General features: G+C 28.5%; 1 protein-coding gene across 3 annotated transcripts in view; it reads right to left on the bottom strand.

The window, feature by feature from the left end:
* The window catches only part of Rim (Rab3 interacting molecule), a 156,216-nt gene that overhangs the window by 30,492 nt on the left and 110,506 nt on the right, over positions 1-15,218 (bottom strand). For all 3 annotated transcript variants that reach the window (XM_021145414.4, XM_021145415.4, XM_071187356.2), the window contains 3 exons: positions 6,759-6,978; positions 4,867-4,990; positions 3,352-3,428 (listed from right to left, as the gene is read on the bottom strand). In XM_021145414.4, coding sequence (XP_021001073.1) covers positions 3,352-3,428; positions 4,867-4,990; positions 6,759-6,978 — 421 coding nt within the window. The remainder of the gene's footprint in view (positions 1-3,351; positions 3,429-4,866; positions 4,991-6,758; positions 6,979-15,218) is intronic.

Raw genomic sequence — 15,218 nt, 5'->3', positions numbered from 1 at the left:
ACTTTTTTTTTCATTAAATAAGTGACAAAAAATTATCAGAATTTCCAAAGATTTATATTTTTTGCTGTCTGAAAAATTAATAGCCAAATGTTTTGAGATATACTCTCAGAACTATTTATTCTTAGACTATTTTTATTGATTGTTTTTACGTTGTCTGTTGTTTGTAGTTAGATAAATAAGACACGGAAGCAAGAAAGGATACAGTTGTGTATAAATCTGTTAATATAAGTAATTTCTCAGAGGATTATTGCGAGACGAGAAAAGAGAGAAATATCAGACAAATTTATTAAAAAAAATTTGAGATAGAAATTTGATTCAAAACTATATTTAATCTTTGACAACAGTCACATTGTTTAACGGTTTTAATATTTTCAAAAAGGAGTTTGGAAAAGCCACTAACGTAGTTAAAAACGAAAACATAAACATACGAACTCAGCTTATAAAATTTTAAAAAAATATTAAAAATCTATTTTGCTTTTAAACCTGTTAATGCTTAAAAATCTACGACTTTTTGCTACTTTTTAAAAACTTTCAATGTAGATAATTTTGCAAAATTCAGACTCTTGAAGGTGTTGCAAAGTTGCGTTACATGTAGTACATAGCAATTTGAAACTTCAATCACATTTTCTATGAAATCCTATTTTTCAACCTCGTTTCATTGATATCCCAGAAGCTAGACATCTAATTCGTATTATGCGTTTATCAAACCTTAGAGATAATCATATTTTCAAAAATATAGCTCAAGAATCGTATATTTATACTTGTATTTCTAAGCTTTACAGGATTTTTCTTTTAAAAATGGAGAAGATAAACTTTTGATGCTATGAAAAAATAAAACATCCAGACATTTAAATTTTCCATGCCACATTGTAAAGAATTTCATTCCATATAATCACATTGAAAGAAAATCGGATTTATGCAATCTAAGATATAGATTCGAAAAAAAAATCAAAAGCAATGGAAGTAAAAAAAAAAGTTCAAAAAATCTGAACTTCTTCAGTCAGATTGAATCCGAATTCATAAGCCTTTAAGCTATTTTCCATGGACATACCATATTTTAATATTTCTCATTGTATAGCAAGTACATTAATAAAGAAAGAAAGAAAGAAAATAAAACTCATTTATTTTTCTTTCGCTGCACAAAAGCTCAAAAAAAGTCAAGTATATTTGGTAATAACATTTATATGGTTAATACATTATTTTTTACTCTCGCAAAAACGTACGTAAAAAATGAAGAAAAAAGTTCTTTTTGAAACTTAAATGCAATTTTTTCCGTAGTAATTTTCAACTTTTTGCGGTTGTTTTAAGTTTATATATCCCTGAAGCTAGACATCTAATTCGTATTATGCGTTAATCAAACTTTAGAGATAATCCTATTTTCTGAAATATAGTCCAAGAAATGTATATTTATGTTTGTATTTCTAAGCTTTACAGGATTTTTTTTTTAAAAATAGAGAAGATAAACTTTTGATGCTATGAAAAAATAAAACATCCAGACATATAAATTTTCCATGCCACATTGTAAAGAATTTCATTCCATATAATCACATTGAAAGAAAATCGGATTTATGCAATCTAAGATATAGATTCGAAAAAAAATCAAAAGCAATGGAAGTAAAAAAAAAAGTTCAAAAAGTCTGAACTTCCTCAGTCCGATTGAATCCGAATTCATAAGCCTTTAAGCTATTTTCCATGGACATACCATATTTTAATATTTCTCATTGTATAGCAAATAAATTAATAAAGAAAGAAAGAAAGAAAATAAAACTCATTTATTTTTCTTTCGCTGCACGAAAGCTCAAAAAAAGTCAAGTATATTTGGTAATAACATTTATATGGTTAATACATTATTTTTTACTCTCGCAAAAACGTACGTAAAAAATGAAGAAAAAAGTTCTTTTTGAAACTTAAATGCAATTTTTTCCGTAGTAATTTTCAACCTTTTGCGGTTGTTTTAAGTTTATATATAATTGCCATACTAGTTTAAGTTAAAATTTTGATGGATGATGAAAAAATATTTAAATAAGAAGTAATGTTAATATTTAGATAGTTATTAATTTTAAGATGGAAAAACGTTATTACTTTGCACAATAGTTTTTCAAACGATATATACATATTTAAAGTCTATTAACATACGTTAACTGTATTTTTCAGCACCTGTAAGATCAGTATGACCTTTTGCTGAGTTTTTGAGGACAGACACGTGACTTGAATGATAAAAAAACCTTGATGTCTGAGAGAAGAGATACGAATGGTAAGTGTAAATATCCATTGAGCAATACATTAACAGCGATGATTTTCTTTTTGGTTTTATTTATATAGGAAAACACAAGAAAACAGCAGTTTGATGATAATAATTAAAAATTTGGAGAAAGTCTCTTCACTTAGAACATCCGTGAACGTGTACATCACCCGTGTCATTCGTGAACACGTTATCCAATAATATGAATCCAACAATAGTTTAAATAATAACTTCTGCTTTCGAAAATCAAGTCGAAATAATTTTTTGGAGATTTATCGACGTATTAGCTTGGTACTAGTCATCTTTCGCAATCCATATTTAGATCTTATTTTAGGTCCAAGCTAATATTTTATTTAATAATTTTCACAAGTAAAGAGAGTCTCTAAATTCTAAGACAGTAAGTAGCTTTGTATCATTTGTGCTATAAAACGTTGCTAATGAAAAAAAAAAACAGCTCACAGTTCAGGGTTATTACAATGGAGAACTGCACTGAAAATTAACTTGTTTTTACTGTTGAGCAATATTTTGATACAAATTAAGTCATGTCATAGTCCAGATATTTCCCGTTTTGTTGGTCAGAGTTAGATGTACAGATCATAGGGTTTTGCACTGTTAGATATTCTTTTTCGGTAGGTTTTGTGAAGTCTAAGGTTTGGACAACAAATACTTATGATGAACTTTTTTAATGATGAAATTGAGTACAGTATGAATGCAATTCAACCACATTTGCACAAAACGTTCACTGAATTTTTTTTTTTTTTAAGTGCGTGCACGTGACCATGCATGCCCATTCTCAAAATCTGATCGGCTGTTCTGTGCATTAGCTACCCCTGTGAACTTTTTGAATTAATTAAAAAATTTTAACTGAAAACCAGATGCACTGTCTAGCAAAATTACTTCACGCGTGAATTTTGGGTCATACTGAATAAACTGATATTCTTGACAATTTTACTAGAAAATTGCACTTTTGTTATTCAAGATGGATTAGAAAAAATATATAATCAGATTTGCATTTATTTGGAATCGTAAAAAAATAATAAATTAATAAATAATAAACTATTATAATTAACTAATATTAAAAATAAATAATAAACTAATACGAAACTTACCTCTATCGGCCATAGAGGATGAAGCACCTATGTGTGTGTGGCGCCTTAATGACTGGTCCCTATCTATTCTTAGATCTCTGGAAGGAAATAAGAAAAACAATTATTAATAAACACGCTTTCAATAAACCAATTAACAATTATTGCAGGACAATTCTCGCACCAGATGACTAATTAGACCAATTAAAAATGCTTCAGACTTCCTTACTCATGTAAGTTTACTAAAATAGGTAGGAAAACAAAAGACTACGAAAGAACCAAAAATGCTCAAAAGTCTAAGCTTAAAAACATAATACAGTTAGCTGTATGCACGAAACATTTTTTTTTCAGTCAAGACATTAAATAAGACAGCTTTTACAAAGAAGAGATGTTTTGTAAACAGCTTCGTGCTGTTTTAAAAGTGGATGTACCTAAATTCACAAAATGCCACATAACAATATTCTTCATAGCGTTTTCGCCAAGTTAAAAGAAAAAGTCATAGTTAAATTGCCTAGCACTTGAAGCAAAGCAATAATTTAAATTATATTAACTACTTACCGTGAAGAATTACCTGGGCTTTAGAACGAACACATTATTTAAATATTTTTAAAGGTTATTAATTTTTTTTTAAATTTCTGATTTGTTGAATCCGGTGGCCCAGTCCGTAAATGTGTCACTCACCCCACTGGTTGAAGAGGTGGGTGTGGCGAGTTCGATACTGACAGCCGTCAAAACAACCGGTGTGTTTACGCAGCATGGTGCACGTTAAATCTGTCGCGCTTGAGAGGCTAGGCTGTGGTGAGGAAGTTTGGGGAGAGGGGTACCAGCTCAGGAGCTGTCCACGACGCATGACACGTGGTAAAAACTATATGGCATAGAGCCCTGAAAAGGGGGTTAAGGACTTGGCTATTGTTGGGTGATGTGTATGTACAGCGTTGAAGTTCGTTTTAAAATAGTTAAAAATTAGATCACAAATTAGTTTTTTTCTTTTTTAGAAAACTAAGCTTTTTTTCCTAATAACAAATATCAATTTGCTTTGTTATAAATAACAACTGTCGGCTAAATTATGAATTTCAGATAAATTTAAAATTCATTTGATGGCAAAAGTTTAATATTGTTTTTACGCACTGAAAGAGAAAACTCAGGACGGCTGGGTGTGCTGCGGTGGAGGGAAAATTGAATAATTGAAAGCTGAAAGCTTTTTTTATTATAGTGAAAGTCTTCTTCTTCTTCTCTTTGGCACGACATACCAGGATGGGCCTTGACCTTCTCAACAAGCCTATGCCAAGACATTCTTCATGGTGAAAGTTATTGATAAAAATTTTTTTTTTTTAAACTTAGTTTCAAATTTAAGCGTTTTATACACAAATAATTCTATTTGCTTGAAGAAATAAAATTTCATATAATTTCTATTAGAATTAGCAGGAATAAAATAATCTCTAAACGTCGATGTTTTTTTTTTAAAAAAATCTTGATATAATGTTATTCTTGCATTACGTAATATTTACTATGAGTTAAAAAAATTAAAATTTTCATTACCTCATTGGACGATTAACTATAAGTTCTATTTGAGGTTCTTGGCGAGATTCTGCAATAATTTCAAATACTTCTTCATAAGATTTATTCTGCAAATTTCGTCCATTCCACTCTAAGACTTCATCACCTTTATAGAAATAAAAAATACATTTTCAGAGAAAAAACTTCGGTTAGTTTCATTTTATTATCTTAATTGTGCCACAAAATTTTTAAAGCCTTTCCAATTGTAAGTAATATTTTGACAATGTAAAAATATTAAATATTAGTATTAACAGGGTGGGCTGGGATAGCCTGGTTGGTAGGACGCTGGACTCAAATTCGTGAGAACGGGAGTTCGAATCCATTCGGCCGAAGACTGGCCATGTAGTAAATGGTAACTGATGCACGTTAAATCTGTCGGGTCACAAAGTCCTCCACTTCCCCATGAAAAAAATTTACCTCAGTGGGTACTGAATTGGAGATTGATCATTTTCTGGTTCAGGTCAAAATTACGAACTGTGGATGAATGAATGCATGCATGAATTGATCCAGGCCATAAACGGGTGTGACGTATAACTGTGGCAGAAGTCGAATTCTTAGGCATAGAAGGCGCCACTGGAAAAAAGAACAATCGCACTCCCTCTATTTTTAATGCTGACGACACCAACAACATTAAAAGGGTAAATGAGTCAATGCCAGCTCTGATGTAATCAGCTAATTACGATATTATATTGCGTCATTGTAGGTAGATAATATGATGCTGACCTGGTGAAAAAAAACATAGTATATATGTATGACATTAAGTAACCGATGTTTAACCATTTCAATTTTTTCCAGTTCCCTTTTTTTAATTTTCCTACACTTTGATATGTTAGGGATGCCAGGCCTCGTTTTCTTTAATCAACATATGATCATGCTTTACGTTTCTTGGGTTGAGAAAATATTCTGATGGATTATTTCCAGTGGGAATAGTCATTAAATTTTCAATTCTTATCATTTCTTAATAACAGTCATGGCAAAATACGCAACGGTCAAAGTAATAAATTAAGGTTGTTATTAATAATAACTGAGAAATATGAATATTAATAGCGTTTTTTTTTTTTGGTTATAGAGGATTATTCATAGTAACCGGTCCTTATTAATATTTACCAATGAAGTTTGGTAAATATTAATTATTTGCTGTTTAATGTGGTAAATTATCAATATATTAATTTTCAACTAACGTAATTGGGTATTATTACTAATCCTTGGTTATTGTTAAAAATAACCGAAAAATCTCCCTTGCATCTAGTTCCTGACCTAGCAACGTTTAAGTATACCTGTGTGTAATTTTTTTTATCTTAAAAGAGCATCACCGTAGAAAATACCGGGTAACGACTTTTAACTTTAATAAAACATCTGTGAAGTAAATAATAGTGTATTGATAAGTGTATACCAGGCAATGGTATTTAAACTTGAAGTAATTATTTATTTTAACCAGTTTATTTAACGCAGACTCACAAATTAACCAGTTTAACTGGCACATTTGGTTATTGTGAATGACTATCGTTTATTACCTAATAAGAACCGGTTAATCAGGTTAATCAAAAAAATGGGATTAAATAATTAGTTCGTTTGATAAAAAAATTTAATTTAAATTGAAGAAACTTTATTTGCTAAATATATTTTATATGGGATAAAATAGAAATATTTTGAGCACTCAAACATGGAATTAAATTTTTAGAAACAAGCAAATGATGAAAACAGAACAGTTTAAAGAGTAAGAAAAAAGCATAGTTGTCAATTAGGAAATGGAAGGGAACATTGTGGGGAAACAACGCAAGAAGAAATCGCGGTGACCGAGAAACCTAAAATACATTTTGATTCAATAACACCATATATTATAATGGCTATAAAAAATAATACATATTATATACCTATTTTGATGCGTCCTAGAGTGTCAGCAATACTTCCAGGAACAACTTTTTCTACAATAGCACCCATTTGACCAGACTCAAGTATTTTCCCTCCAACTATCCTAAGGCCAAGCATAGCTGCTCCTGAAGAAGTATCCATATTCTCCTTACATGGTTTTTTAAGGATCATATGTCCTATAAGTCTATAACCATCTTTAGAATATCGCCAAGACACTGGGTGCTGAAAATAAAAAATGAATAAATTTATTCTTTCAAAAATGAATAGAAAACTTCCTTTAATAAAACACACGAAGTTCTGATCCTTAAATTTTCATATGATACACGGTTAGAAATTTCTCGAAAAAAGGGTTTAACAATTTATTTCATTAGCATTTTAATACATTCAAACAAAACAGTCATAGAACAATAAATAACATGGTAATCAAGCTGTTAACTGTGAGAAACAAAACGATCAAACAACCATAAATAAGATGGTAATTAAGATAATGACTGTGATAAAATCCTTTATTAATTGCTTTCCCCTAATACTGTTAAACAACCAGAATTTTACATCATCAACAATAGCCACCTAATGAAGCCCCTTAGTTCTTTGCATATTGCATATTGCTTGCATATTGTAGCTGAGAGGATCGAGAGTTTGAGTCGTAACATTGACACCACAATATTTCCTCCTTTCTCTTCAAGACAAGAAGAATTGCCAGTGTTCTGCACTCTCCATTGCCCATTACCTATCGAAAAACCCAGTTCCAATATCCAGTAAAAAAATTTTTACGGATTTGAAACTATGCTAGTTGTAAATGGTTAAAAAACCGCATAGTTTGTATTTATGGTTTTATAACCATACTAGTTGCAAACAGTTTCAAATACGTAAAGGTAGAAAATGTTCTTTACCATAAACTTTACGGTTAATCGGACAGATTGCTGCTGGTTATTTTGCAATAATTTTAGAATGAAAATTCTCACAGTGGGTCTTAAAAAGTTATAGTTAGAAGTTTGAGGAATGGTTCCATTTTTAAATATTCCTCTATAAGCTTTATTAGGTTTAGTGACAGTTGTGACAAACACCCTTTAAACATTGAGCACCTAGGAAAAATTGGCAGAAATTATCTTGCTACTCACTATTTTCCCATAGAACAACAACAGAAAACCGGTTTTTTAATATAAGAGGAAAAAAACGATTTCCATGTTTGGAAAAATCTGAGTTTAATACTCAGAGGGTTAAACTCAGATAAAAGACTGAATTCAAACATGGACAAATATTTAAAGTATTAAGTAAACCTATTAAAGGTTCTTTTTTAAAAAAAAGAAAAGCGTCAATTTGGAGTAATTATTTTAGATTAAAATCATTAAGTACGAAAAAGACTATTCTCAAGTCTTGCATTTTTGTACAAGACTGAACATGATGAAGTAACTTTTCAATCGTAAAAGAAAACAAAAAAATATAAGATTATAAAAAATAAAGTAAAAATAAAAAACTATCGTTTTATACTATAACTTATAGGTTTGTTTTTAATATTTTTGCATGATTTTCATTTGAATATAACAAGAGTTAGGCAAGATTTGATCAAATATTTATGGTTAAAATGAAGAACTATTACAAACTTTGCAATTATGAAAATAGACTTTACAAAACTTAACAATTACTGTAGCAATTATGAAAATAGTTTATTACTGGATAGCAAATGTTATTTCAAATCATAAAAGTGTCTTCGAAAAGTAACCCAATGGTTTCTCAATCACCATGTGAAAATCATTCACATATTTTGCTTTCTTTTTTGTTTGAAATTCATTAATTTTACGTTTGGAGGATGATTCTTAAAACTATGATTTAAGTTATACTACCACCAATTAGTTTCAATAAACCGATATCTTTTTATGTTTTGCAAAATAATAACTGCCGCAAGATTAAAAGCTTCAAACATCGAAACTTATTTCTTTACATAACGCAGCAGAAACAACAGAATTTTGTCTTAAATCATTCTAAAATCCCCTTTAAAAGTGATCAAAACCCCCACACACTTGCGCATTTTATTGGTTATTTTGAACAAAGTTGAGGGTTAATGTTATTCCAGTTTCATTTAATCATCTTCGACTTGCAATGCTTTTATCACTAATAAAGTAGATCTAAATTAATTATTTAAGATTATAAAGTGATACGGGGATAGAGTGGATCAAATTTCTTATTTTTTGCTCAAAATTCGCCTGTGTTTGAAGTTTCTTAAACTGTTAAGAATGTGAAAAAATATTATTGCTTATGAAACATCATACTCAACGATATTTGTTTTATGTTTTACAGTGTAATTCTTGAAAGAAAGATATATTTCAGATGCAAACTTTTTAAAACATGTCGAATAAAACAATATTTTTAGAAGATTAAGTTTAAATATTTAATGTTAATAATTCCAAAATGGTTTGTTTATTGGGAAACATTTGAGTTTACAAAACGATAAAATATTGGATCGCTTAGTCCATATCAATACTGCAGCAAGTGCATTTAAGTGCATTTATATTTTAAAAATATTTATATTTTAAATTAATTTTAAGTGCTTGATTTTAAACAGAAATTTAATACTTGCAAAAATTTTGTGCATTAAAATATTAACATCATTCCGAATTTTAGAAGTATGTTTTTGCTATTGGGATATATTTTTAGTTAAACTGAAATCTTTAAATATAAAAAGAAGACATAATTGTATTAAATTTGATTTATAAGAGCGTTTGAAATTAATAATAAAAATGAATTGTATGTTTTCTTCTTGAAAAGCAAAATGGAAAAAAAATATTATATCTAAAACCAAAACGATGAAATCTATTCTTTATTTAGTAATAATAAAAATAAATCCTTATCTACCAGCATGCGTTATTTTAAGATTTTGCTTTCGCGTACCCGTATCAAAATATCATTAAATAAATTAACGCATTGTATCTGATAGCTTCCTTGTTTCAAATCATTATTTATGTTCATTTAACAAACACAATAAAATTTATGAAGGTACTAATAATCTGCAAAAGATCTAGCTTCTCATATTCGAAGGCCATCCATCGTAATAAATAAAAAAGCGCAGATGATACTTATTAAATCAAGATTTATTAATTTAAGATTCTAGAAAATTAAAGATTGCAACAAATTGAAAAAAGTCCGAAGAGATTTTTCGGGACAAATCCTACAACTTAGCACTCATGATTGGATCAAAACTTAATGTTTTTTAAGAAAAAAAAGTGCTGGAATCCTAATATATGAGATGTTTTCTACTGAAATAACCCCATTTCAGTGTGCACTAGAGCTGGAACTAATGATAACGAAACATACAGTGGCGTGCACAAGTCTCCAGCCACTGTATCGTTATTTTAAATTGATTACAATAAAAAAAGAAAAGTATTTGTCTTTTAATACAGAGCAGTTTTTAACGCATCTCTTAAAAGATTTGTGTATCTTTCTATGCATAAGCAGTCTAAAGCTGAATGAAGTTATTAATCTGTACTGGCAGGAGACTTTTGTACGCCATTGTATATATTGAGAAAGACAAATACAAATAATACCAGGTCGGGTCAAAAGAGAGTTATACCCTGTAAATATGTATTTGTATATAACTTTCTTAATATTTCTGTTTTGTTCTTATTAGTTGGCTCTCTGTTAAGTTGTTGAAGTTTCAGAGGGATGCACCTTAATCAACTTTGCAAAGTGACACGCTACTATATATATATATATATATATATATATATATATATATATATATATATATATATATATGTATATATATATATATATATATATATATATATATATATATATATATATATATATATATATATATATATATATATATATATATATATATATATATATATATATATATAATGGCCAAAGCAAAAATATAGAAAATGAAAACCAAGAAAATACTGAATAAAACTCAAAATGTAATATATAAAGAGAGTAATGAATTCAAATGTATTTACACTTACCGGCATTTTTTTCAAAAATGATTTAAAATGTTTTCATAACAAGTTTACGACATTAGAAAATATGAAAATAGAAGCGTAAATGAGGGATGATATACGCGTTCGATTTGTTGATTACCTTGCAGTGGCCCGAATCTGGATGAGCGCAAAGTAATAATATTATTCTGGATAATTCAAAATTTATAATTAATAAGGCTTAATTTTTGTTATTAAATGTTAATATTAATAAGGTAGAAATTTAATTATATATTTTTTTATATTGCTGATTTTAGAGATATTAACATTGAATAAAAATTATAAAAATTTTTTTTTATTATATATTGGAAGATTTTTAGCCACGGATTGCCCGAATTGGATTTGTACACAGTAAAAATATAAGTTTAGTTAACAGAGAAATTTTTAGTTATTACATACAATCAACTCAACGATTTTATATATAATTTAGCGACATCAGTTGAATATCCATTGTTTTTTATGAAATTTTAGAAGAATTCGTCTATTTGTCTGTTCGATAAGCAAACATTGCGGCAAATTCCTTAAATTCTTTAATTTGATTAAAATTTTATTAAAATTTCACGTATTTAAATAAGTGTTTTTCGAAACATTGATTGCATTATTATTGTTAGTAATGGGGAAATTCTAAAAAAAATTTGTAATTGCTTAATTGATCGTTTAATTTTGGAAAAACTTGTGGATTTGTTTCTGTTATTTTTTTTTTATTGTTAAAAACAAAGTTTTTAAAGTAATGGCAAACAGCCCATTTCAATTCTGTTAACATACCTAAAGGTAAAGAGAATCTATTTGATATATTAACACAGAATTTACTGAGATCATTAAAAAAGTATTTTAGAATTCTATTGATAAATGGGGTCTAAATTTTGTGCCTTCACTAATAAAAAATAGTACTACTTATTTTAGATCGCCATTTATATAAATTTTAAAAAACCTTCTTAAAGACAAAATCAATAAAACATGAACAATAGAGGACGCTCATTCACATTTAAGCAAGGAAGAAATAAAACGCTATCGAAACAGTTGCGAGGAAAATAAATTGTTCCTAATAATCGCTTTTAAATTCTCACTGTTTATTCAAATCAACAAACTGTTTTTGATGTTTTTAGTTCCACTTTCATCAGAGGTAATATCAGAGGTAATCATTATATTTAAATTAACGTTAGGTTTTAAATAATTGAGAGAAAAAAATACCAGTAAAAATCAATTTTTGATTTTATGACTTATGAAACAGTGAATTGAGAAACAAAAAGGAAGGTAAAAATTACCGAAATATGGTAAAATGTACTATGTTTCTGGCTATGAGAACACCAAGAAACAGAAAAGTTTTTCTTAAAGCACTTTGATGATGATTTTTAATAAAATTAACAATAAAATATGGCTTCAAAGAATGCTGTTTCAAAGTAAATGTGGTGAAACTTGGCAATTTTGAAATGATCTTAGAGCATGGCATAAGAACGTATCCGCTTTTACTTAAACTTTCAGCTTTTACATTTTTCAACAAAAATTTACTTTGCAGCTTTGTATATTTGCTAAATCTAGGATAATAGGAACAATAATTGTGAAAATCAGAGTTTTTGGTAAACCGCTTTAATACGAAAAGAAAAGTTACGAAATGAATAGTTTAAATACAGTATATTTTGATTTTATTACCAAAACTGTTGTTGTTTTTTTTTACCAGAAATGTCATTGTATGGTATTTTTTCCCGAATTATTTCGTCGTGTGTATACTATTATGTGAAGTATGCTTAAAAAATTCAATTCATGAGGAAAAAAAATGAATTAATGGTTTTATATGATTATTTTGAATCAAATGTTTTATGAAAACAGCAAAACCAAAAGCAAAAAAAAAATCGAATGAAAGATAAAAAAAGAAGAATAAACTACATAAAATCTCATTTTTCAGGAACAGTTAATAATTCTCCTGAATTTTATGAACGAAAAATATTTAGTTCCTTTCGCTACTCAACATTTTTTTCTTAAAGTAAGGTATTTGACATCCAAAATATGAAATTTAAGAACTTTATAAATTTCAAGCATAATTAAAAAAATTTGTATCAGAAGTAATACAGAGAGTTCAATTCATATTTCCCTTATTCGCCGATGAATTTTAATAAAATTGAAAAATTGTTAAAAATGCCTTTTTTTTTAAGTAACATAAAACAATTAATTCGAAAATTTTTGTAAAATTGCTTGTTGTAAAAATACTCAATGTGTAGTTTCGTTTCATCAAAATGTTATTTCATTTTTTATTATTTTTCATTTTATTTATTTTTGCGTAAACAAGCAAATTACCAACCCTTTGAAATTGAGCGTGGTTGGAAAATTTTGTTCATAAGCTTTTGACTGTGGTCGTTGTTAAAATTAAACCGCCTTTTGAAGTAATTATTAGCAATAATTGTTTTTACGCTATCTCCATATTAAATTATTTAATTATAATTTAGTAGAAACAACGTCATTGTGTGTCAGTAGGGGAAAAATGAGTACATCCATCCAACTTTTAGGGTTGATGACCTCTTTAACTATAGTGCTTTGGGAAGCGCGCTTCACCCCATTTAAAATCGATGACAGCTTGTCTATAAGACGAAAGCTACAAACCACTTCCTCAATAAGGATTGGAGTTCAACCTCACTAATGAGCTCTTAGAAGGGATGACATAGGATGAAATAGCATAAAATTAGTAGCTTTAAGTAGAATGGTTTGGACTAAACAAATGCTTCTTAAAAATTTTTGGTACTTATTTCTTCACAATTATGGGTATATTTGAAAAATTTGTCGCTATCTCTTTAATCTGAAATAAGTTTCAAATGAAATCCTCATAGCAAATTCGCAAATTGCTTAATTGCTCTTAACGTCGCATGGTTTAGACTAAAAAGATGATTCTTAAAAATTTTTAGTATTTATTTCTTCATATCTATTAGTATTTTTTTAAAAATTTGAAGCTAACTTTGAAATTTGAAACATGTTTCAATTGAATTACTCATTGCTAAAAATTGCAAAAAATTCGCTAAGTGCCCTCCATTACGTAAATCATATATATGTTCTTAATGCGGTATGATTTAGATAGTGGCAAGGACAAGAAAGCGTCTAATGTTTAAGTAATACCCATGGATGTGAAGAAATAAATACAAAATTTTTTAAGAAGCATTTGCTTAGTCCAGATCATGCTACGTAAAGTGCATATATATATAGTTTAAAAAAAATGGGGGACATCGTGCGAATTTGTTATAATTTTATGAGATGAGGAGTTATTTAAAAACTTTTTCACATTGAAAATTAACTGCCAACTTTTTTCAATTATAGGAATAAGTACCAAAATTTTTAAGAATAAATTTTCAGTTCAACTTATGCGTTATGAGCATGTATATAATTAACATAATGGACACATTTTGAAAGATTTTTTCAATGCGGATTTCATTTGAAACTTGTTTCAGATTACAAAGTAAGCGTCAAGTTTTTCAAAAATACCCATAGCTGTTAAAAATAAAACCCAAAATTTTTAGGAAGCATATGTTTAGTCCAAACCATGCTGCGTTAAGAGCATTGATATAATTACCATAATAAATAATTTTTTTGAGTGTTTTATAGATTTCTGCAAGCAGGAAATATTTTGAAGCTTGTTCCAGATAACAAAGTAAGAGTCAATTTTTCCAAAAAGACCCATATGCGTCAAGAAATAAGTAAACAGAAATTTTAGGAACGATTTGTTTACTCCAAACAATGATGTGTTAAGAGTATAAGTATAATTGACGGAAACGAGGACAATTTGCGAATTTTTTATAATTCTTTGCAATGAGGAACTCATTTGAAACTTAATGTTAAAATATGAGCGTCAATTCTTCCAAAATTACCCGTATTTGTCACAAAATATGAACTCAAAATTTTTAAGAAGCAATTTTTAGTCTAAACAATGCTACGTTAAGAGTATATATATATTTGTATAAATAAAGGAGGACACTTAGAGAATATTTTTTAACTTTTTTCCAATGAGAAAATCATTTGAAATTCATTTCATTGAAAATTTTCAAATGTACCCATAGTTGGGAAGAAATAAATCTCCAAAGGTTTTAGGAACCATTTGTTTAGACTATGCGACTTAAGGAGCTTACATAAAATTATTAATAATGGAGGAAACTTTGTGAATTTTTTTATAATTTTTTTGCAATAATAATTTCATTTCAAACTTGCTTCAAATTACAAAGTTAAGTCAAATTTCTCAAATATACCTATAGCTGGGAAGAAATAAATCTCCAAAGTTTTTGAGAATCATATTTTTAGTCCAAATCATGCTACATAAAAAGTCATGCAACTTCATCCCTTTTAAGAGCTTATCAGTGGGGTTTAACTCTCATCCATACTGATAAAGTGGGATGTAGCACTCATCCTATAGACGAGAGGTCATCGATCCTAAGTGGGGGGAAGCGCTCACCCCCCTCAGTATGATGAGAGTTCAACCCCACTCATAAGCTCTTAAAGGGATGAAGGATC

Source organism: Parasteatoda tepidariorum, chromosome 11 (assembly GCF_982258835.1).
Source record: "Parasteatoda tepidariorum strain Cologne lab strain chromosome 11, Ptep-v5.0, whole genome shotgun sequence".
Classification (NCBI taxonomy): Eukaryota; Metazoa; Arthropoda; class Arachnida; order Araneae; family Theridiidae; genus Parasteatoda; species Parasteatoda tepidariorum.
Note: the sequence above shows the minus strand (reverse complement) of the source record. Positions and strands in the feature narration are given on the sequence as shown.